Below are 21,776 nucleotides of genomic sequence, written 5' to 3' on the forward strand. Positions count from 1 at the left end.
GTCGTGCAGGACCCAAGCTCATTTAGTTCACTACACTGACTGGTTTTCAGTTCTTGCTATGCATCAAGCTTTTCACTGATTCAGAGCATGCTGCATATGCTGCTCCCTCTGCCTGGAGCACTCTTCCATTGTCCCCTGTCCCGCGTTGGCCAACCTCCTGTCAAATCTTACTATAAATGTTACTCACAATGCCTAGGTTAGGGTGGCAGACACTGCTAATTGAATACTAATATCCATTCACCCCTTCTTCACGAAAGATATTGTTGGAGGCAGCAAAGTGCCCAGACAATGTATTTTACTTCCAGTCATCCTCAAAGACTGCAGTTGCTAAGAGGTAAATGGAACTTGTATGGGTCTGCACAGAAATAAGAGGACTTCACTTAGCAGCAATGCCTTGTGCTCCCCGTGGCCTTGCTTCCTTCCTGAATGAAGCACAGACATAGCTGGAGGGCTAGCAGCCATCTGGGGCCATAAGAGGACACCGAGGATGGAAGCTATGCACCAAGGATGGTGGCAAAGTAAGGCAAAAGAGGTTTCATTGACAGCACAGATAATCTAGCTCTGGGCTTTTTGTGACACTAGAAAGTTTACCCTATTTGTTTAGGACATAAGAGTCAAGTCTCTGTCATTAACCACTGAGCTGATTTCTAATTAATGTATTAAGATTTAAGGTTTTGGGGTGCCTGGGTGGCTCAGTCAGTTAAGCATCCGACTTGGGCTCAGGTCATGATACTGTGGTTCATGAGTTCAAACCCCATGTCGGGCTTCTGTGCTGACAGCTCAGAGCCTGGAACCTGCTTTGGATTCTGTGTCTCCCTCTCTCTCTGTTCCTCCCCACTCATACTCTCTCTCTCTCTCTCAAAAATAAATAAAGATTAAAAAAAGAAAAGAATAGAAAGAAAATATTTGTTCAATGAATAAACAAAACCTGGTAGGACTTGTGACCAAGATACCCAAAATGAAAACATGAATTCAACAGGTGCCCCCCCCCTTTTTTCTTTTTTAAAGTAATCTCTATACCCAACATGGGGATCAAACTCACAACCCTCAGATCAAGAGTTACATGCTCTGTGGTGCCTGGGTGACTGAGTCAGTTAAGCTTCCAACTTCGGCTCAGGTCATGATTTCACAGTGAAGTTCAAGCCCCACGTGGGGCTCTGTGCTGACAGCTCAGGGCCTGGAGCCTGCTTTGGATTCTTTGTCTTCCTCTCTCTCTGCTCCCCCCGCCGCCCCCCCCCCCCAGCCATGCTCTGTCATATCTCTCTCTCTCTCTCAAAAATAAATAAAAGCATCAAAAAAATATTGAAAAAATTATAAAAGAGTCACATTCTCCACTGACTGTGCCAGCCAGGCACCTCAGGTGCCATTTATAATTTCACAAATGTGTGCCAATAGGGCCCAGGCTGATGATGGCAGGGACAACTGTCACCCCAATCTGCTTGCTTTCTGAAGTTCAGTAGTCTAGGGAAAGCTGTCAAAGGCTTCACCCATGAGCACTGTGAAACAACAGAGGACCTTTCTTTGAAAACCGAGGGGCTGCAAAATTACCGTGGTTGGTTCAAAGATGGGAGGGTTATCGTTGATGTCAGTGACCGTGATCACGGCTGTTGCGGTTGTACTTAAACCTTCGCCTTGCAGGTCAGCAGCCTGAACCACCAGGGTGTACATGGGGACACTCTGCAGAGATCAAACACAGTGGAGTCAGGACCCAGAACCACATCAGGCCCAGCCCAGCCCAGAGCATCAAAACACTTTATCATTTGCTTGAATGCTAGCCTGCCTTCTAGGTATAAAACCTCTAGACAGATGTTTAGATGCAAAGCTCAGACCATAACATGCTACGTGGCAACTGGCCTCTGCCGAGTTTTGCACGGTCCACGTGATCTAGCTGATGTCTATTTGCCCTCAACCCCCTCTATATCCTCTTGACCCCTGACCTCCCGGTCCAGCCCGGTGGTGACCACACTGATGACTCCTGTGTCCCTATTGATGGTGAACATTGTGCTCTGAGGCAGCGGGGGCTCTTGGGAGAGGATGGTGTACGCGATGGCAGCATTGTAGGTATTCTCGTCGTCATCTGCATCTGTGGCGGTGACCTGCATCACAGAAGTTCCTGGGAGTGCCAAAGGAGAGGAAGATTCAGTTAAGCTGCACTTTGGATTTTGGTCAACATTGCTCAGCTCAATTCTGTCCAGAATGATCCAGGAGAAGCCTAGGGTTGGTACCGTGTCATGGCTCTCCATTTTCTAATTTCCAAAATTCTTACCAGTGCGGGGGGGGAGGGTTGACAGCATTCCACCAAATGAGCAGTGTTCCAAGGACTCAGCTTTGCCACAAGATACTGTGGATTGGGCTGGAGGGGAGGACCACGGGGAATAAGTAACCTTAAACTGAAACAGTGCCGTGTCTCTCAAACAGAGTGAATGAGGTGAAAACTAGGAAAAATCCCACAAATTTCTGACGTGGCTTGTAAGTCACGGCTTCACCAGAGAGGATGGTCACTTGAGATCACTGCCTTCAAGGCAGAAGAGAATACTTATAGCACCTGTGACTGACAAAGGACTAGTGCTGATCACATCAAAAAAAATTCTTTAGGGATCACTAGGAAAAGGAAAAAAATGGCCCAAGGGTGAAAAAAAAGAGCAAAAGACAAAGAAAGAAGTCATAAGAAACCCAAAGGGCCGGCAAACACAGAAAATGCTTAGCCCATTAATAAAGCAGAGAAATGCAATTTAAAATTGTATGGAGATACCACCACACAGTCAACAGAGCTGAAAAGTCTAAAATTCCAGGATATATATGTTGCTGGTGGGACTGTAAACTGGTTCAACCCCTTTGGAAAACAGCTTGTCAGCAAGTATCACACTGAACAGGCACATACAATATAACTGAGCCATCTACCATTATGGATTTATACCCTAGAGAAAGTCTTGCATGTTTCCATCAGGAGATATATGCAAAGAAATACTACATGACAATGAGAATGAATGGCCTTGGACTGCTATAGGCACCAACACAAAGAACCGTATGTACATAAAGCTAAACGAGAGAAGCATGCCACAGAAATACATGTAGAGTGTGGTTCCCTGTACATAAAGTTTGAAAACATGCAAAACAAACAAGAGCTCATATAGAGATAAATATACACACAGTGAAATAGACAAATGAAAGCAAAGGAATGATTACCACAAAAGTCAGGGCAGCGGTTACCTTTACAGGGGACAGAAAAGAATGTGGTCATGAATGGCATGCATCTGTTTCTTAATCGGGAAAGGTTCTTAAACTGCTCCTATTTTATAATACACATTTCTGTAGAAAGGATGTTTTACACACATGGTGCAAGCTTCTAAAGAAGTTCTATCGCTATGAAGGGCCTGACCCCAAACACCAGCCCCAACACTTTTAAGTCCAAAGAATCTAAGTGTCTTTCTGGGAACTACACGCCTTATGTATTGGCCATACCTGGAAGAGCACTTTCCATGACAGAACCTTCAAAAACCTGCTGGGTGAACTCGGGCTTGTTGTCATTCTGATCTGTCACCGTAATCACAATCTCCATTGGGTCTTCGACTGCATGCCCATTTGAAGACACAGCATGAGAGTACAGCTGAAACAGCCAAGTGAAGGTTACATGGGTCCCAACCAGGGGGAAGAAAGGGAAGGAGTCATGTGACCGGCCTCCACACCCCGCCCCCCCCACTCTCCAAGACCCAAGGAAGGACACCCTAGCAGAGAACTTTTCTCGGACATGTGCTGCTGCTTCAGTGGTGTCATGACAATGTTTGAGGTCATGATATGTAAAGATTCATGGGCTGGAGAACACAGCTACCAGGTCAGAGCTCCCATTTCCCATAGGAGGGCTAGGGAACTAGGCCTAGGAGAAAACAGTAGAACCCTAAAACACTCTGATTCATTCCCAGCAGGCTAATGTTTGCTCTGACTGCTCCAGTCTAGTGTCTCCCCAGATTTTTCTACATTTGGCCTCAATGCATTACCCTTCAGCTCTCCAAGCTTACTCTGATACCAAGGTCTAAGAATGGCTTTTGCTCCCCAATGTCATCACTGGCCTCTTCCTCTGGGTTAGGGACTTTTGGCCCCAAGAGTAAATTGCTACCTTGGGTCTTAACTCATGCATAAGGACTCTCCTCTCTTTATTCCTAACAAAGAAAATACTAATGCTTCCCTCCCCCACCCCCCCAATTTTTCCCCAGCTCTCCTGTCATCTCCCTTTATTAACAGGTACAGAGCTATCAAATTAAGCCTCACATGTCCAGAGCACCTGATCTAGGGATCCAACATGGGTTGACCAAAAAATTTTGGGAGGATAGGACCCCATTATTAACAGGCTTCTGAGAGATACTCACAATGTACTTGGCAATTTGTTCTCTATCCAGAGGCTCCGTCACCTTCAGCCATCCTGTTTCTCTTTCAATAATAAACACACCAACAGGAGGTGTGTCAGCCCCTTGGCCAGTGATGCTGTAGAAAACCTTGATTTCTTTGTCCCTGTTAGATTTGATCTGAAGACCAAACAGAAAGAAACAGCATTATCCCTTTTTCTTCTTAGTCCTTCTCTGACAAATTGCTTCCAGAGAAGTAAAGAACTTCCTGCTCTCTACCTGAACCAGATTTTTAGGAAATGGGCCTTTCTCATTTTCTGGGCAGCTGATAGGAGGGATAACCCAGTCTCTCTTCTGTCTTCTAAGACCATGCTGGGAGTTGGGAAATGTGAGCACTTCTGTCTGGGTTTCGGAGAGAGTGTCCTAAAAGGAAAGGAGATGAAGAACAAAATCAGGTAATTCAGGAGAAATAATACAGGCCCAACAGTTCCACCTACCCAGCCAGCATCTCCAGCATTCTGAGGGCAGTCGATGACTTTAACTTAATAACAAAACACAACCCAATGAAACTCTCTGCCATATAATAAAGATGGCATTCTCTTTTGATCCTTCTAATGTCCAGAGTTCAAGTAATCAGTATGCATACACAACTATACATTTGAGAGTTTGATATTATTTTGCAAGTTATTTCAAGCCTATATATATTATACCTGTTGTTTTTAAAAGAACATTACACTCTGATGATGTAATATCAGAGCTTATTCAACAACTGGATATTCAAGTGTTTCAATTTTCTTTTATGTTTTTCCTTGGGGTATAGGCCTCCAAAGTGGAGTTATCAGCCAAGATGAGGTAAGTTTTAGGAATTGGTGCTAAGAACTACTTTGTGATCAATACAAATTCTTTAACCTCATTGTGTTGTTTTATCTATTGAGTTTCCATTTGTTCTAACTAAAGCTGTTGGGATGGGAACCAAAAACGCCCTTTGAGACTTGTATTGAACAGTTTTCATGTGTGATAAAGATAGCTTTATGCACACACAGGGAAATAAGATAGTTGAAGATGGAAGCAAAGTTTCTTCCAAATTGTTTAAGTGCTTTAAAGTGATTAACCATAATACTGTAAAGGTTCCAGAGGACAATTCCATCTCCCACTCCCCACATAATCACTGATCACTGTTTGCCAAATGTGATTTAAGCACCATTTCCTGGCTTTTCAAATTTGTTTCAAAATGCACAAGACAGACATGAGATAAGAAATCCTTCCCAGTACTGCATTCCTACATATTAGTTACTCACATACCCAATAACACACACACACACTCTCTCTCTTTCCCTCCCTCCCTCCTTCTCTGCCCTGCCCCTGCTCACGCTGGCTGTCTCTCAAAATAAATAAATAAAACTTAAAAAAAATGTTTCCCATTGAATCTTCTCTTCCCCTCCCAAGACTCTCCCCACTAGAAACACAAAGAGTAAAATAAAATGATCAGAGGATTGATCTCCTGCTCATTCTCCCTCCAAGAAAAAGACAGTTAATAATTACTGAGTACTTACCGTATGCCTAGCACAGTTATATCATTTCACATGTATTAATTCAGGCACTCATTATTATCTGCATTTACAGATAAGGAATTTCAAGCACAGAGGGGTTAAGTAACTCTCCTAGATCTATTCAGGCAGTAAGTGGCAGGGCTATGATTCAGTTCCAGATAGTGTCCATGCTCTTACCCACTATTCTACACTTCCCACAGAAAATACAGATATTCACACTGCGCCATCATTCCGGCTGATCCCTCCCCCCACCTACTCAAAAAAATTCCCAACGATTAGTTCAGTTAGACCAATGGTTCTCAACTAGAGGTGATTCTCCAACCCGGGGGGCATTGGCTGTCTGGAGACATTTTTGGTTATGACAGCTAGAGGCATGCTGCTGGTATCTATCTGGTGGGCTACAGCCAGGGATGCTGCTAAACATCACAACAGAAAACCATCCAGCCCCAAATGTGAATGGTGCCAAGGGTAGGGAACCTGCATTAGCCAGAGGACTAAAACAATGGTGAACTTCCAAGAAACGCTACAACGTACGTGATGGCGGCGGTGATGGCGCACTGCTGCCTTCAGCGTAACTTTGGTGGACAGCTTCCTGCGGCTGGAGTCCCAGGCGTGGACGAGAAAACTCATCTCTGGTTTATGAAGCTGCAGAGGCCGTCTGACGCTAACCACACCATCGCTGCCCACTTTGATTCGCGTGTCATCAGAAAAATAGGCTGTCCTTGGTTGACCGGTGCATCCTTCAAAACTCACTGCAGGGCACACATCACAGCGATTAGGAAATGGGGCAGATTAAAGACATGAGTGTTCCTTCTCTAAAAAGCAAACGTGGTTCACCCACCAAAAGCCTGACTCACGCAAAACAAGCCATCGTCTGGAGATAGAACAGCAAAGATACCAAAGTAGTCAATATTATCATCATGTTCTTCACAATTACAGGAAGACTGTTCATTGTGGTCTGATTTTCTTTCTTTTTTTCTAAATTTTTTTTTAACGTTTATTTATTTTTGAGACAGAGAGAGACAGAGCATGAATGGGGGAGGGTCAGAGAGAGGGAGACACAGAATCTGAAACAGGCACAGGCTCCGAGCTGTCAGCACAGAGCCTGATGCGGGGCTCGAACTCACAGACTGCGAGATCATGACCTGAGCCGAAGTCGGCCGCCCAACCGACTGAGCCATCCAGGCACCCCTGATTTTCTTTCTTATCTACTTGTAAACTACAAACAGTGACGTGTCTAGAAAGTAACTTCTTTTCAATAACAAAAGGGACCTCTCCTTCAGTTGGCTGTTGACAATATAAAAACAGACTGCTAAGATTACTGAGACAGAATGCTTGCTAAATCCAAAAGTTAGAGACTAAGGTACAGTGAGACATTGCAGAGTCTACATTTAAGTAGCAGGTGGGGTAACTGAGCCTGGGTGGCTCAGTTGGTTAAGCATCTGACTCTTAACTTCAGCTCAGGTCATGCTCTCACAGTTCGTGAGATCGGGCCTTGAGTTGGGCTCTGCACTGACAGCATGAAGGCTGCTTGGGATTCATTCATTCATTCATTCATTCATTCTCTCTCTCTCTCTCTCTCTCCTCTCAAAATAAACATTTTAAATAAATACATAAATGTTGACATTTCAAAACCAGTGGCAGACAATGAGAGAGGGACATGGCATGATGATAACAAGTACGGACCCTGGGGGTGGCCCCCTGGGTGGCTCAGCTGGTTAAGCATCCTACTCTTAATTTTGACTCAGGTCGTGATCCCAGGGTCATGGCATCAAGCTCTGGGTCAGGCTCTGAGCTGTGCGTGGAGCCTGCTTGAGACTCTCCCTCCCTCTATCTCTATCCCTCTCCCTCGTTCACACTCACTCTCTCTAAAGAATATGGACTCTGAAACAGGCTACCTGGTTCAAGTCCCAGCTCTGCTTATTATCAGCTCTGTGACCTTGGGCAAATTAATCTCCCTGTGCCTCAGTCTACCCATCTGTAGAATGAAGGCAATAAAAGCAACTACCCACTAGGGTTGATTTAAGTTTTTTTTTTTTAACGTTTGTTTGTTTATTTATTTATTTATGAGACAGAGAGAGACAGAGCATGAACGGGGGAGGGTCAGAGAGAGAGGGAGACACAGAATCCAAAGCAGGCTCCAGGCTCCAAGCACAGAGCCCGACGCAGGGCTTGAACTCACAGACCGCAATATCACGACCTGAGCCGAAGTTGAATGCCCAACTGACTGAGCCACCCAGGTGCCCCTAGGGTTGACTTAAATTACATCTCTATGTGCTTGGCACATAATAAGCACTATATTAATGTCTGTCCAATTAAGTTTTTGAAAACAAATGTGACTTTGGTTAATCATTTATTCAACCCTCATGAGTATCCCACAGAAGACATTGATAACTGTAAATACTTGTTGAGTGCTAATTCTATTTTTCTTATCTCAGGCATAGAGAGGTAATACCTGCTTTCAATCTGATGCAGAAGAGAAACTGATCATTGTCAGGGGAGATAATGAAAGTTGTACAGGAAAGTCTTCAACCTGATCATACAGGGCAGCAAGACAAATGCAAAAGACAGGGAAGGACTACTTGGGTGGGGGAATGTTATGACCAATGACTTCCAAACTCTACTTAAAACTTCATAGCTATTAAGGTATTAAAACTTAAAGACCACCAATACCCAAAGATGGTGACGCTGGTGGTGAAAAATGTCCTAAAGGGTTCATTCTACAGGTTTCCACCAAGCTCTATGCCAGAAGCTGTGCTGAGCTCTAAGGACAAACTTGTAGACAAGACAGACAAGGCACTGCTCCTCACTGAGCTTACACTGTTGTGGAAAACATGGACAAATACAGAAATCAATCATCTCAGGAAGTGATAAATGCTAGACAGAAAGGAATTAAAGAGAGTAATACAAGAGTGATCAGAGGAGAGGGGGATTCAGAAAGGTGTAACTATTACTGGATGATGAGAGCAAGCCTCTTGAGGTGGAGGTGGCTGAGCAGAGACCTGAAGGAGACAGTCTTGCAGAAACCTGTCTCAAGAGCCAGCTAGACACAGGGAACAGCTGATAAAGCAGCTCATTCTGGGAACTTCTCAAGGTGGCCTGTTTTCATCCCTTTCAAATACTCGCCCTTAATTTCTCTAGTGTAATTTTTACTTTTTCCAAATAGATCTTTTATAAAAACTCCTGCTCTTGAGCCTATTTTACAAGGCTAGACACCTCTACATTTATGAGGATCACGTCTCTGCCACAAAGTCCTAAAGCCACCCCTAATTCCTGGGCTGCAGTTTTCACTTTCTTCCACCAGGGGCCACCCTTGCAAATGTTTCTGAAGCCAACAGCCACACCCTTTCCAGAGAAAATAAGACCTGACTGGTGTGGGTGGGTGAACACCATGATCATTTCCATTTTGAAGATGAAGATATTCAGAAGATGAAGAAATCCAGGGTTGGAGAGCTTAAGAAAATTGCTTGACATCCTATCCTTAGTGAAAGCAGAGCTGGGACTGGCCCTTACCCTGAGTTACTTAGTCTCATGACCGCGTTCCCTTGCCCTGAAGAGACTGTTAAGGCCCTGGTTTATTTTGCCCCCTAGCTAGAATCCAGGGATGACAGAAATCTGGGGCCACCTTGTACAAGTAACTGGGAGTCGCTATCCAGCCAAACAAAAAGATAGTTCACAGGAAGGGAACAGGGTCCTTCAAATAATCACCCACCCACCCCCCGTCCTCCAGGTTTATACAAAAAAAAAAAAAAAAAAAAATCACAGCCATGGTCCCACCTCTACCCTCGCCTTATAGGCTGGCTCTGTATCTACTATCTGTGACCAGATAATAAACCCAGATTCCACCATGTTCTTGCTGAGTGGCCTTAAACAATATGCTTAAGCCCCCTGGGCCTCCGTTTTCTCTACTGGGACATGAAGGATACCACCATTGACGGAGCCTACCTCTTCAGGGTTTTTGTGAATATTAACCAAGACAGCAAATGTGATCACATTTTGCAAGTGAAAGAGCAGTGCGAGCAGTAGATAATGAGTATTTTTTCTGTGCATTTGGGTAGACAAGCTAGAAGTATATGCTAGAAGCCAAGTATGTGCTACATGAACAGGGGAACCAAAAATGAGAAGAACAAAGGCAAAGTCCTTGAAGGATGGGCAGACACTGCCTTTTAAGTCTAAAATAGGATCTCCATCTCAAACTAGATGTTTTTCAAATAACCTCCCCTGAACCCATCCCAGCAGAAGTAATGGGGTGATCTTAGGGGGGGGGGGCTGTCACAGAAACAAGGACAAGAGCTGCTCTGGTTTATGCATGGATTTAATTCCTTTCCCCAGCTGGCCCAAATCTGGGCAGTGAAAGTTGGGACAAGCAGGACTGGACTTGCCAAGGGCAGCAGCCTGAACATTTTTAAATGGTTCTGCAAATAACTTTGAGCCAAGGAGCTTAACCAGCTTGGGTCATCTTGTCTTAATGGTGGCTAAGCCCCACCCCTTGAGAAGTGACAAAGAAGTGTGCGCTGCCCCAACCTGAATTTCCAGGTGCTCATTAAGGCCCATTATCTTTCTGTGCAATCTGATCCTCTGGGCTGAGAAACCAGAAATTACAAGAAAGATGAGGGAATCTCCAGCTTCAGAAGGCTCCTTGCTTCAACCTTGGCAAGGACCAGGCCATGTCTCAGAGCCACAGTGACCACTAATGGCAGCATGGGGGACTCAAACAAGAAAAAGAGAATCAGTCCATGAGGACAGGGTATATTTGAACGTTTCCATGATAAAAAATTAAACAAAAATAAACATAAAGCCAGCAAGGGATTAAGTAAGTGTTCTTTAAGTCAGGATGACCTCCTTTCCTAAAACTGGTCATTTGGGGGGCGCCTGGGTGGCGCAGTCGGTTAAGCGTCCGACTTCAGCCAGGTCACGATCTCGCGGTCTGTGAGTTCGAGCCCCGCGTCGGGCTCTGGGCTGATGGCTTAGAGCCTGGAGCCTGTTTCCGATTCTGTGTCTCCCTCTCTCTCTGCCCCTCCCCCATTCATGCTCTGTCTCTCTCTGTCCCAAAAATAAATAAACGTTGAAAAAAAAAAAATTTAAAACTGGTCATTTGGTCTAGAAACCAAAATCCCAGTGACAAGAGCCAAGAACCCAGGTGGCCATCTGTAGATGTGGACAGCTTTTCACTGCAATAACATCATCCCCACCACCACCAAAAACCACAGCCTCGACTAATAGCTTCAACTACCTTTTATCTACTATTCTCTTAATATTTTTACACACTTGTAGAACACTAAGTGTCAGGCTCCATTCTAACCACTTTACAAACATTAACTCACTCCATTCCGGAACTCTGAGGGTGGTACTACCAGTGTTTCCTTTTCACATGTGGGGAACAAACCCAGGCAGGCCGTGAGGCCCAGAGCTGGGACTGGAACCCAGGCCGTCTGAGAGTTCTTGCTCCTAACCGCTCGGCCTCATGGTGTTCTCTACAAGCCAGACCCTTGCACTGTGCTCTTTGTGTTGTAATTCCTCCTCACCTTCTGCCACCCTTTGGGGTAGGGACCACTACCTCTGCTTTCTTTGTCCTCAATTATATGCTTGTGACTGGAGGGGCTGAGCTGTCTGGCTCCAAAGTGAGCATTCTTCACCAATGTTTCCATTTGCAAAATGGGGACATGCTTATCTAGCAATAATAAAAAGGAATACATATTAAGAAGAAAAAGTCTTTAAACATCCCCCAACAGTAGGCAACTCTACCCACCAGGAGCCTAATGGTAATTGTTGGGTGGGAGGGGCAGATTCAAAGTGTGGTTGAAGTGGGGGCAGGGGCGATTCTGATTTTTTTTTTTAATGTTTATTCATTTTTGACAGGGAGAGAGACAGAGCATGAGCGGGGGAAGGGCAGAGAGAGAGGGAGACACAGAATCTGAAACAGGCACAGGCTCCAGGGTCTGAGCTGTCAGCACAGAGCCGGACGCGGGGCTCGAACTCACAGACTGCGAGATCACGACCTGAGCCGAAGTCGGATGCTCAACCGACCAAGCCACCCAGGAGCCCCGATTCTGGTTTTTTAAACATATTTTCCTTCTATATCTTTGTACATATTATATGGTGCATCAGAATTACAATGAATTCCTTTTTTTTAAAAATTTTTTTTTTCAACGTTTATTTATTTTTGGGACAGAGAGAGACAGAGCATGAACGGGGAAGGGGCAGAGAGAGAGGGAGACACAGAATTGGAAACAGGCTCCAGGCTCTGAGCAGTCAGCCCAGAGCCCGACTCGGGGCTCGAACTCACGGACCGCGAGATCGTGACCTGGCTGAAGTCGGACGCTTAACCGACTGCGCCACCCAGGCGCCCCACAATGAATTCCTTTTAAAATGACGAAAAGAAAAGTGACTTTTAAAAAGCATTTTTTTTTCAACGTTTATTTATTTTTTTTGGGACAGAGAGAGACAGAGCATGAACGGGGGAGGGGCAGAGAGAGAGGGAGACACAGAATCGGAAGCAGGCTCCAGGCTCTGAGCCATCAGCCCAGAGCCTGACGCGGGGCTCGAACTCACGGACCGCGAGATCGTGACCTGGCTGAAGTCGGATGCTCAACCGACTGCGCCACCCAGGCGCCCCTAAAAAGCATTTTTAACACATTGTGACTTTTGCGGGCTATTTATCCTAAAAGGGCCCTATTTTCTACCTCACGTGGCACCAAGTAGTAGTTTTAATCAGAGGACCCTGGAAGAAGTGACTGAGGTTCAAATAAAAATTAAACCCAAGTTCATGAAAAGCTTCTGGTCCAGGGCAGGGCTTTGAGCACTGAGCAACATTCTTTGCTTGGAATTGCCACTGTGGCTCAAACAGTCCTGCTTTAAGGATTCCGTTTCTTCTTCCACCCCCACCCAGCCCCACAGCTGGAATGTGAGTGGGTGGAACCAGACAGTCTCAGAAGCCTTCATGTATTTCTGGGAGATGTTGAGATGTAAGGACAGGGACCTACAATCAAAGCCAGCTAACCATAGTTGAGTTATTTGCTAACTAGTGGGATAACCCAATCTCTCAGCGGCAACTACTTGAAAGCAGTGTTTTCCCCACACTATACACAAAGGCATGCATTATGGATTGTTTCTCTCTCATTGGAACGCATTTCCCACAGCCAACATCATAGAACCCTGCATTTAGATGTATTTCAAGGACCATTTGAACTTGAGCACTCAGCCTTAGGAAGACAAAGTCACACACACAAGATCAAGAGCCTCCTGAGGCCCCTGGAGCTGCCGGGGCGGGGTCATGTTGCCATTGCATATCTCCAAACCAAGGACTGTGGTTTCTACCTTAAATACTGAAGATACAAGACAAAAAGTTTAACCTGATGGATGAAAGGAATCCTAGGGAGAGAGACATATTACCACTTCGCTAGGTAGGAGCCTCTTTTTGCTGGTTAGGCATGGTGTTTCTAACTCCAATCACAAAGCCGTAATTCTCCACGGACACCACCGCCTATAAAACTTCTTTCTAGGTTCCATTTTCTTTGATGCACTGGGTGATACTGGAACACTTTCCTTTGATGGGTGTCCATAAAATTACTCAACATTATGGGTTTACTAAGCACCCACGCTCAGCAAGAAAAAAAAATGCACGTTTAAAAAATGGGAAGAAGGGGCACCTGCGTGCCTCTGACGGTTGAGGGTCTGACTTCGGTTCAGGTCATGACCTCATGGTTTGTGGGTTCAAGCTCCACGTCAGGCTCTGTGCTGACAGCTCAGAGCCTGGAGCCCACTTTGGATTCTGTGTCTGGCTGTCTCTCCCTCAAAAATAAAATAAACATTAAATAAATAAAAAAATAAATAACGGGAAGGAAAGGACTATCAGGCCTCTATTTGAGATTCAAGTTGTACCAAGAAGACGATCTTCTTAGCCCCTAGACATCTCTGTATGTGTCCATTTGCTATAAAAGAACGAGCAACCCGATAGCCTTACTTGACACACTGGCCGTGCGTGGTAGGAATTTAGCAGCCTGGCTAATAAATGAGGAAACTGAAGTCTCAGTGGAGACACCTGGCTAAGCCACATAGCAGAAGAAGTGGCAGAACCTGTGGTCTGAGGCAGCTTCAGGACTTAACCACCTTAGTATCAGTAAGCTATGCGTCAACTAGTTCCTAGCTGAATGGAGAACAGCAAGTTCCCACAGGAGAACAGGACAGGTAGAGTAACAGTAAGAACAGGAAAGTGTCCCCTGTCTCCATCTTCCCCTTATACACATATACTCCCTCTCTCTCCTTGAAGGAATGCTGTGCCTTGGAAATTCAGTCCCAGCGCCACAGAAAAACATAGGGACAGTCAGACAGCCAAGTGAAAGAGGAAGTTTTAAATTTCAGATCCAAGAATGTGCTGCTGTGGGTCACACCATTACAGAGCTAAAATAAGTCGAAGTTCCTCTCATCGGTTAGCTTACACCTCAAACATTCTTCTGGGGAAGATAAACAGCGTGGACTCCCGGTGGACCAGCATGACTTACAGCCTGTGCCCATAAAACCTGAGTGGCAATGCTCCATGAGAGCTGTCGGCTGGGGTGCCTGCACCCGCCCAACCTCCCGTGCTAACAGGCAGCTCCCATGGAATCTCAGGGGTGGGAAGTGTACTTTCATGAAATCTACCGAGTTCTTGCACCGGCCTCTCGACACGACCTTGCCTGGAACAAATTATAGTCTCAGATGTGGTGTGTGTACATATACATACACACACAGAGACACGCGCACGCACACACATATACACACATACACACATGCGTACACATACCGTGGAATATTACTCAGCCATCAAAAGAAATCTTGCCATTTGCAACAATGTGTATGGAGTTAGAGTGTATTATGCGAAGTGAAGTAAGTCAGAGAAAGAAATACCACATGATTTAACTCATGTGGAATTTAAGAAATGAAACAGATGAACATAGGGGAAGGGAGAAAGAAAAGAGAGAGGAGGCAAACCACAAGAGACTGTCAATGATAGAGAAGTGAGGGTTGATGGAGGGAGGTGGGTGGGGGGTGGGGATTAAGAAGGGCACTTGTGGTGAGCACTGGGTGTTACATTCAAGTGATTAATCACTAAATTCTACTCCTAAAACCAGTATTACACTATATGTTAACTAACTACAATGTAAATAAAAACTTGAAACAAAATACAAACATACATACAAACTGTAAAACTAAGTAATAAATAAGTGGACTCTGTCTTTATTTATTTATTTATTTTTAAAGTGCAGGTTTAGGGGGGCGGGGGCACCTGAGTGGCTCAGTCGGTTAAGCTGCTGACTTCGGCTCAGGTCATGATCCCCCAGTCCATGGGTTCAAGCCCCATGTTGGGCTCTGTGCTGACAGCTCAGAACCTGAAGCCTGCTTTGGATTCTGTGTCTCCCTCTCTCTCCTCCCCTCCCCTGCTTGCATTCTGTCTCTGTCTCTCAAAAATAAACAAACATTGAAAAAAATTTTTTAATGAAGGGTTTTTTTTTTTTAGTATTTATTTATCTATTTTTGAGAGAGAGAGAGCATGAACAGGGAAGGGGCAGAGAGAGAGAGGCAGAGAGAATCCCAAGAAGACTCCTTGCTGTCAGTGCAAAGCCTGATGCGGGGCTTGAACCCATGAACTGTAAGATCATGACCTGAGCTGAAGTCAGATGCTTAACCGACTGAGCCACCCAAGCGCCCCTCTTATTTTTTATAAAATTTTGAAAGTTATTTATTTATTTTGAGAGAGAGAGATAAAGGAAGAGACAGAGAGGATTCCAAGCTGCTCCACATGGCCAGGGTGGAGCCCAATGTGGGGCTCAAACTCACAAACTGAGAGATCATGACCTGAGCAAAAGTCAGACGCTTAACTGACTCAGCCGCCCAAGCGCCGACTGTGTCTTCATTTAACTAACACCCTAAAAACAGACGTCAACAATGATCCTGGCCTGGGTAGGAATTAAGGAGCAGGCTCCTTCACATCTGTTTCCATCAAAACATATTGAGGAATGGGGTGCCTGCCTGGTTCAGTCAGTCGAGTGTATGACTATTATCTCAAAGTTGTAAGTTCAAACTCCACATTGGGTATAGAGATTAAAAGTTAAATCTTAAAAATATAAAAACCATAAAACAGACTGAGGTGGAGAGCAGGGTATCATTGCACGGACAAAAAACAGTGAGGTTACAGATCAAGGAACAATTAGCCCAGGCCCCTCCTCTCCAAAGGGGAGCCAGCAAGGATAAAGGGGTGACCCAGCACCCTCGATTCCCCTGCTTTAAGGTTACTCATGCTGGCTGGGTCACTCTGGTGGTGGATTTTTGCTTCCCAGTTGTGTTTCTTCATAGGCTAATGCCCTGTTTGTTCTCTGGAGAGCAAACACCAAGGATGCTGATCAGAATCAGCAGAATAAAAAAGTATCATCAACGGCACTTTTTTCTTTTTTTAAAACCAACTCCAACTGTGGAAGTGGTAAAAACCAATTACACACAGTTTTATAGTTGTACATTGTGTGAAGGGGGTCAAACTGAGTCAGGTTCAAATCCCCACTTTGCTTCATATGTGCCACTGTAGGCAAGTTACTTTGACCCCCCCCCACCCTTGAGCACCGGTTTTCCTGTTCTCTAAATGGAGATGTCCATCTATCTCCTTGGAGGGACTGTTTTAAGGATTCTTTGTTCAACAAGTATTTACTGAGCCCTTCCTCTTTGCCTGGGAAATCTAAAGACTGGGAAATACACTCTAAAGACTGGGAAATACAGCAAGTAGACAAAGTAAGGCTCCTGCCCTCATGGGGCTTACATTCTGGTGGAGAACAGGTCATTAACAATTCAGTTAACAAATGTCATGAATGAAAAGTGTTGAGAGAGAAAAATAAGCAGGTAAGGGGGTTCCAAGGCTTTATGCAACAGCCAGGGTGGAGGGGACAATTTAATAAAGGGCATCTGGGAAGGCCTCCAGAAGGGGCATTTGAGAAGCTTCTCCCACCTTCCGGCTGCATACCAAAGCAAGGTAGCGAGCCATTTGGCAGTGTGGGGGACAGTTCCAGGGCTACTCAAGCCCTGCACACCCACCAAACACCTACTGTTCTAGTACTGAAGACGCAGCCATGAACACGACAGGGAAACAATCCCTGCCCTCCTGGGGCTGACTTTCCAGTGCAAAGAAAGTGACATTAGCATGTGGATCCCACACGGGCAGCAATGGCTCCTGCTTCCTCCAGTCCAGAAGGGCCAGAGTGCCTCCCCATCCCCCTTGTCCTTTTGTTATCAAGGCCAGAAAACAACTGCTTTAAATCCTTTGCCTTTCCAGGCCTCCACTGGACAGTTCAGCAACGAGCCAGCACCCACTGATAAAACCTCACACAGTTTAACCTCAATATTCCTGCCTTAGTGGGGCTGCAGTGGCTCAGCTTGAGAAGCCCGAGGACTTGGATTCCATTTTCCAGGGTGGACACTACGAGGCAAAAAGGAATCCCATCTCAATTCATTTAAAAAAGGGAAGTGGGCAAACACTGAACTTCACTCTAACAGGAGTTGGCACCCTGCTTGTTGCAGAGGTGGAGCAGGGACTTCTTCCCTGACAGAGGGAGGGAAACTTGTTTGGTTTCCTCAAAAAGAACAGAGAGAATGGGGAGGCAGACCCTCTGGCTTCCACATTAAATTGGGAGCTTTACTGTCCCCGCATCTGGCTGCATGTTAAGTACACAAACACCGACCGCCTGACTAAATACAGAGGCGATAATTGATCATTCCCACAGGCTGCAATCCAGGAAACATTCCTGTGGCCAGGTTGGGCAACTCCAGGAACTGTTTGCTTATTGATTAGAAAGAAAAGGCTCCCCCTCACACCACAGTTTCTGCCCACTTTTCCTTTCTATTGGTTTGCCTGCGGCCAGGAAGGGCACTCTGTTCCAAATTCCAAGGCAGCTGAACCCCTCCTCCCTCCAGCTCCTGCGGACACCTCACAGGTAAAGGCAGCTCACGGGCCTGGGGTAGGGGACTAGATCCCGGCAGCTAATGCAACAGGAAGGGCTCAAGTGTGCAATAAAGCACCTTGACCAAAATATCTCTAACATCATCTCCAACCAGGGTATAACATGTTCTGCACATGGATTCTCTGGGATGCTTTTTAAAAATACCCAGGCCTGGGGCGCCTGGGTGGCGCAGTCGGTTAAGCGTCCGACTTCAGCCAGGTCACGATCTCGCGGTCCGTGAGTTCGAGCCCCGCGTCGGGCTCTGGGCTGATGGCTCAGAGCCTGGAGCCTGTTTCAGATTCTGTGTCTCCCTCTCTCTCTGCCCCTCCCCCGTTCATGCTCTGTCTCTCTCTGTCCCAAAAATAAAAATAAACGTTGAAAAAAAAAAATAAAAAATAAATAAATAAATAAATAAATAAAAATACCCAGGCCTGAGCCTATTTTAAATCTGCCCCAGGTGCTTAGAGCACCCAGTAGGGTGGAGAATGGCTCTTCAAGGGCTCCCTTTGTGCAAGGCCAGAGGTAGAGTAAGTACTTTATATTATCACAACCACTAAGGGAAGGATCACTCTCAATTTTATCAGTTAAGTGACTGATGTTAAGTGACTCTCCCAGGGTCACACACCAATGAACAGCAGGGCTGGAATTCTAAGATAGGTCTAACTGAACCCCGAAATCCATAGTCTTAACCCCTACATATGCTATCTTCTCCACAGCCTGACTTCTTTTGGGACCCCCTCTTTTCTCCACCACTGTCTGGCAGTAAGATGAGCATACCCAGTGATTTCCCTTCCAATTTACCCTGGGCCAATGAATGCTGACACGATGGGAAAAACACACACCTCACATTTTCTGAGTCACTTTTTATGAGGGTGCTTTGTTACCCACACCAACTCCCTACCAAACCCTAGTTTTTTGTTTTTAATTTCATAAAGCAGCGCCGTGTATCCATCAAAGGAAAAATGTAAGAAAACGCATATGCATAGCAGCCAAAAAGTGGAAACTTAAGTGTCCCTCAACTGATAAATGAACAAAATGCAGTCTATCCATGTAAGAGATTATTATTCACCAATAAGAGGAAATTAATTGCTGATACATGCTAGACCATGCATGAATCTTTTTTAAAAAAAATTTTTTTTAATGTTTGTTTGTTTATTTATTTATTTAAAGAGAAAGAGACAGAGCATGAGGTGGAGAGGGATGAGAGAGGGAGACACAGAGTCCAAAGCAGGCTCCAGGCTCTGAGCTGTCAGCACAGAGCCCGACGCGGGGCTCGAACCCACAGACCATGAGATCATGACCTGAGGTGAAGTTGGACGCTCAACCAACTGAGCCACCCAGGCGCCCCAGACCATGGATGAATCCTGAAAACATTTCCCTAAGCGAAAGAAGCCAATCATAAAAGATTGCTTTTTATGGTTCAATTTATATGAAATGTCCAGAATAGGTAAACCTACAGACAAAAAAACAATTAGTGGCTGCCTAAGACTGGTGGGGTTTGGGGTGGGGAGAGCTGAGGAGTGACAGCAATGGAGTGAGGGATTTCATTTTGGGATGATGAAAATGTTTTAAAACTGTCTGTGTTTGCACAACTGTAAATGTATTGAAAAGCCACTGACTCCGACACTTTATTTTTTCTTTGAATCCTACACTTTTAAGTTTATTTATTTACTTTTGAGAGAGAGAGAAAGACCAAGCAGGGAAGGGGCAGAAAGATGAAGACAGAATCCCAAGCAGACTCTGCTACAGCCCAACATGGGGCTCAATCCACAAACTGTGAGACCATGACCTGACCATGACCTGACCCAAAATCAAGAGTCTGACATTCAACTGACTGAGCCACCCAAGCGCCCGTGAATCCTACACTTTAAATGGGTGAAATATCTGATGTGAGAAGCATATCTCAATATAAGCATTTAATTAACCAAAAATAAAAAATAAAAGAACAAGCCAAAAGCACAATGTCCTCAAGTTCCCATTCATACAGAAAAGCCACTGTCTATGCCTGTAAATTTGTTCCCCCAGATTTCTATAGCCCTCTCCTAATTCACTCATTTCCCCTGTCCTACAATCCCTTGATAGCCTGTTTTTCTTTTTTTTCTTAAAGTTTATTTATTTTTGAGAGAGCACAAGCAGGGGAGGAGGGGCAGAGAGAGGGCAAGAAAGAGAGAATCTCAAGCAGGCTCTGCACTGTCAGCACGGAGCCTGATGCAGGGCTCGAATTCATGAACCATGAGATCATGACCTGAGCCGAATCAAGAGTCCCACGCTTAACTGACTGAGCCACCCAAGATGCCCCCGATAGCCTGTTTTTCTAAAATTAGGGCATGGGGGCACCTAGCTGGCTTAGTCGTAAGAGTGTGTGACTCTCGATCTCAGGGTCATGAGTTGGAGCCCCACCTTGGGTGTAGAAATTACTTTTAAAAAAGGCAGGGGTGGGGGGGTGCCTGGGTGGCTCAGTTGGTTAAGTGTCCGACTTGAACTCAGGTCATGATCTCACAGTCCATGAGTTTGAAACCCACATGGGGCTCTGGGCTGACAGCTCAGAGCCTGGAGCCTGCTTCAGATTCTGTGTCTCCCTCTCTCTCTGACCCTCCCCCACTCATGCTCTCTCTGTCTCAAAAATAAACAAACACGTTAAAAAAAAAACTTAAAAAAATACAAATAAGATTAGGGTATGGACACTATAATACTCTTAAGAACCTTCTTTCCTAAGTTTCTTCTTTCTCTCCATTTACCCATTAAAAAACAAACTTAGGGATGCCTGGGTGACTTGGTTGGGCATCCAACTCTTGACTCTTGATTTGGGCTCAGGTCCTGATCTCACAGTGAGATTAAGTCTCGCTTAAGATTCTCTCTCTTGCTCTGCGCGCCCCCAACTTTCATGAGTGTGCTCTCTTTCTCACAAAAAACAAAACAAAACAAAACAAAAACATTAACCTATGCAGTTATTAGGATAGATATAATATAACTAAACTACTCTGCAACAAAAGGAAACAACACACCCCCCCTAAGGGCAATAGCACTGATGAACATTATGCTCAGTGGAAGAAAAGGACAAAGACTGGAAAAGATTGCCAGCTCTGGAAGATCAGATTCAGTTAGTCTGTGGCATGGCCCAGGCTTGGTTATTTTATTTTATTTTATTTTTTACCAGTGCAGTAAAGAGTACCTTCTTATTTATGTAAAAATTCTAGAAAACTAGAGACAGAAAGTAGCAGCGGCAGGCTGGAGCTGGGGGTGGGGTAGGCATGAGGCTTGATTGCCAGTAGGCAGGAGGGGATTTGAGGAACGAAAGCATTCTAAAAGTGGATTGTGGGGATGCCACACAGCTGTGTACATTTATAAAAATTATCTCTCTGTATTCTTGCTGTGAGTAAATTGTGTGGTATGTAACTCACATCTGGATGAACCTGTAACAAAAATAAGTTACTTGGGTCTCCTCTGAGTCAAAGTCCCATGGTTCAGAAAAGATACAATCCATGCACCCCATAATGCCAAGGTTAGGGTGTTAAAGTGGGGAGGGAGAAGAGAGGCGATAAATAATTCCTAATTAGCAGCAATTAGAAGAATAAATATCCAATATAAGGATACTCATTATGCGTAAGCTTTGTGCTGAGCACGTGAAAACCTGGACTCCCAAGCTGGTATAAAGCAGGTGGTGCTCTTTAAACCCTGGATGCTGATGAGCCAGAGGCCCAGAAAAGCCTAAGTCCTTTGCTCAAGGTCACAGAGCTAGTCGTTCTCTGAAGCAGAATTCACACCCAGGACCTGCCACCACAGGCTCTGACTTGAGGAAGGAGAGAAGCTCCAAAGAGAGGTAAGAGCAATGTGAAACGGAGGCAGACCCATCCTGGCCACAAAGATAGACCACCAAAGCCAGACCAATTCTCTATAAAGAACACAACCCAGATAGAAATATGCGC

General features: G+C 45.1%; 1 protein-coding gene across 1 annotated transcript in view; it reads right to left on the minus strand.

Moving 5' to 3' along the window:
* CDH1 (cadherin 1) overlaps window positions 1-21,776 on the minus strand; it is an 82,944-nt gene that overhangs the window by 17,666 nt on the left and 43,502 nt on the right. Inside the window, exons 3-8 of the mRNA XM_030298968.1 lie at window positions 6,425-6,642; window positions 4,620-4,763; window positions 4,365-4,520; window positions 3,463-3,607; window positions 1,938-2,113; window positions 1,549-1,677 (exon numbers count right to left, since the gene is read on the minus strand). Coding sequence (XP_030154828.1) covers window positions 1,549-1,677; window positions 1,938-2,113; window positions 3,463-3,607; window positions 4,365-4,520; window positions 4,620-4,763; window positions 6,425-6,642 — 968 coding nt within the window. The remainder of the gene's footprint in view (window positions 1-1,548; window positions 1,678-1,937; window positions 2,114-3,462; window positions 3,608-4,364; window positions 4,521-4,619; window positions 4,764-6,424; window positions 6,643-21,776) is intronic.

The sequence above is a fragment of the Lynx canadensis genome, chromosome E2, assembly GCF_007474595.2.
Source record: "Lynx canadensis isolate LIC74 chromosome E2, mLynCan4.pri.v2, whole genome shotgun sequence".
Classification (NCBI taxonomy): domain Eukaryota; kingdom Metazoa; phylum Chordata; class Mammalia; order Carnivora; family Felidae; genus Lynx; species Lynx canadensis.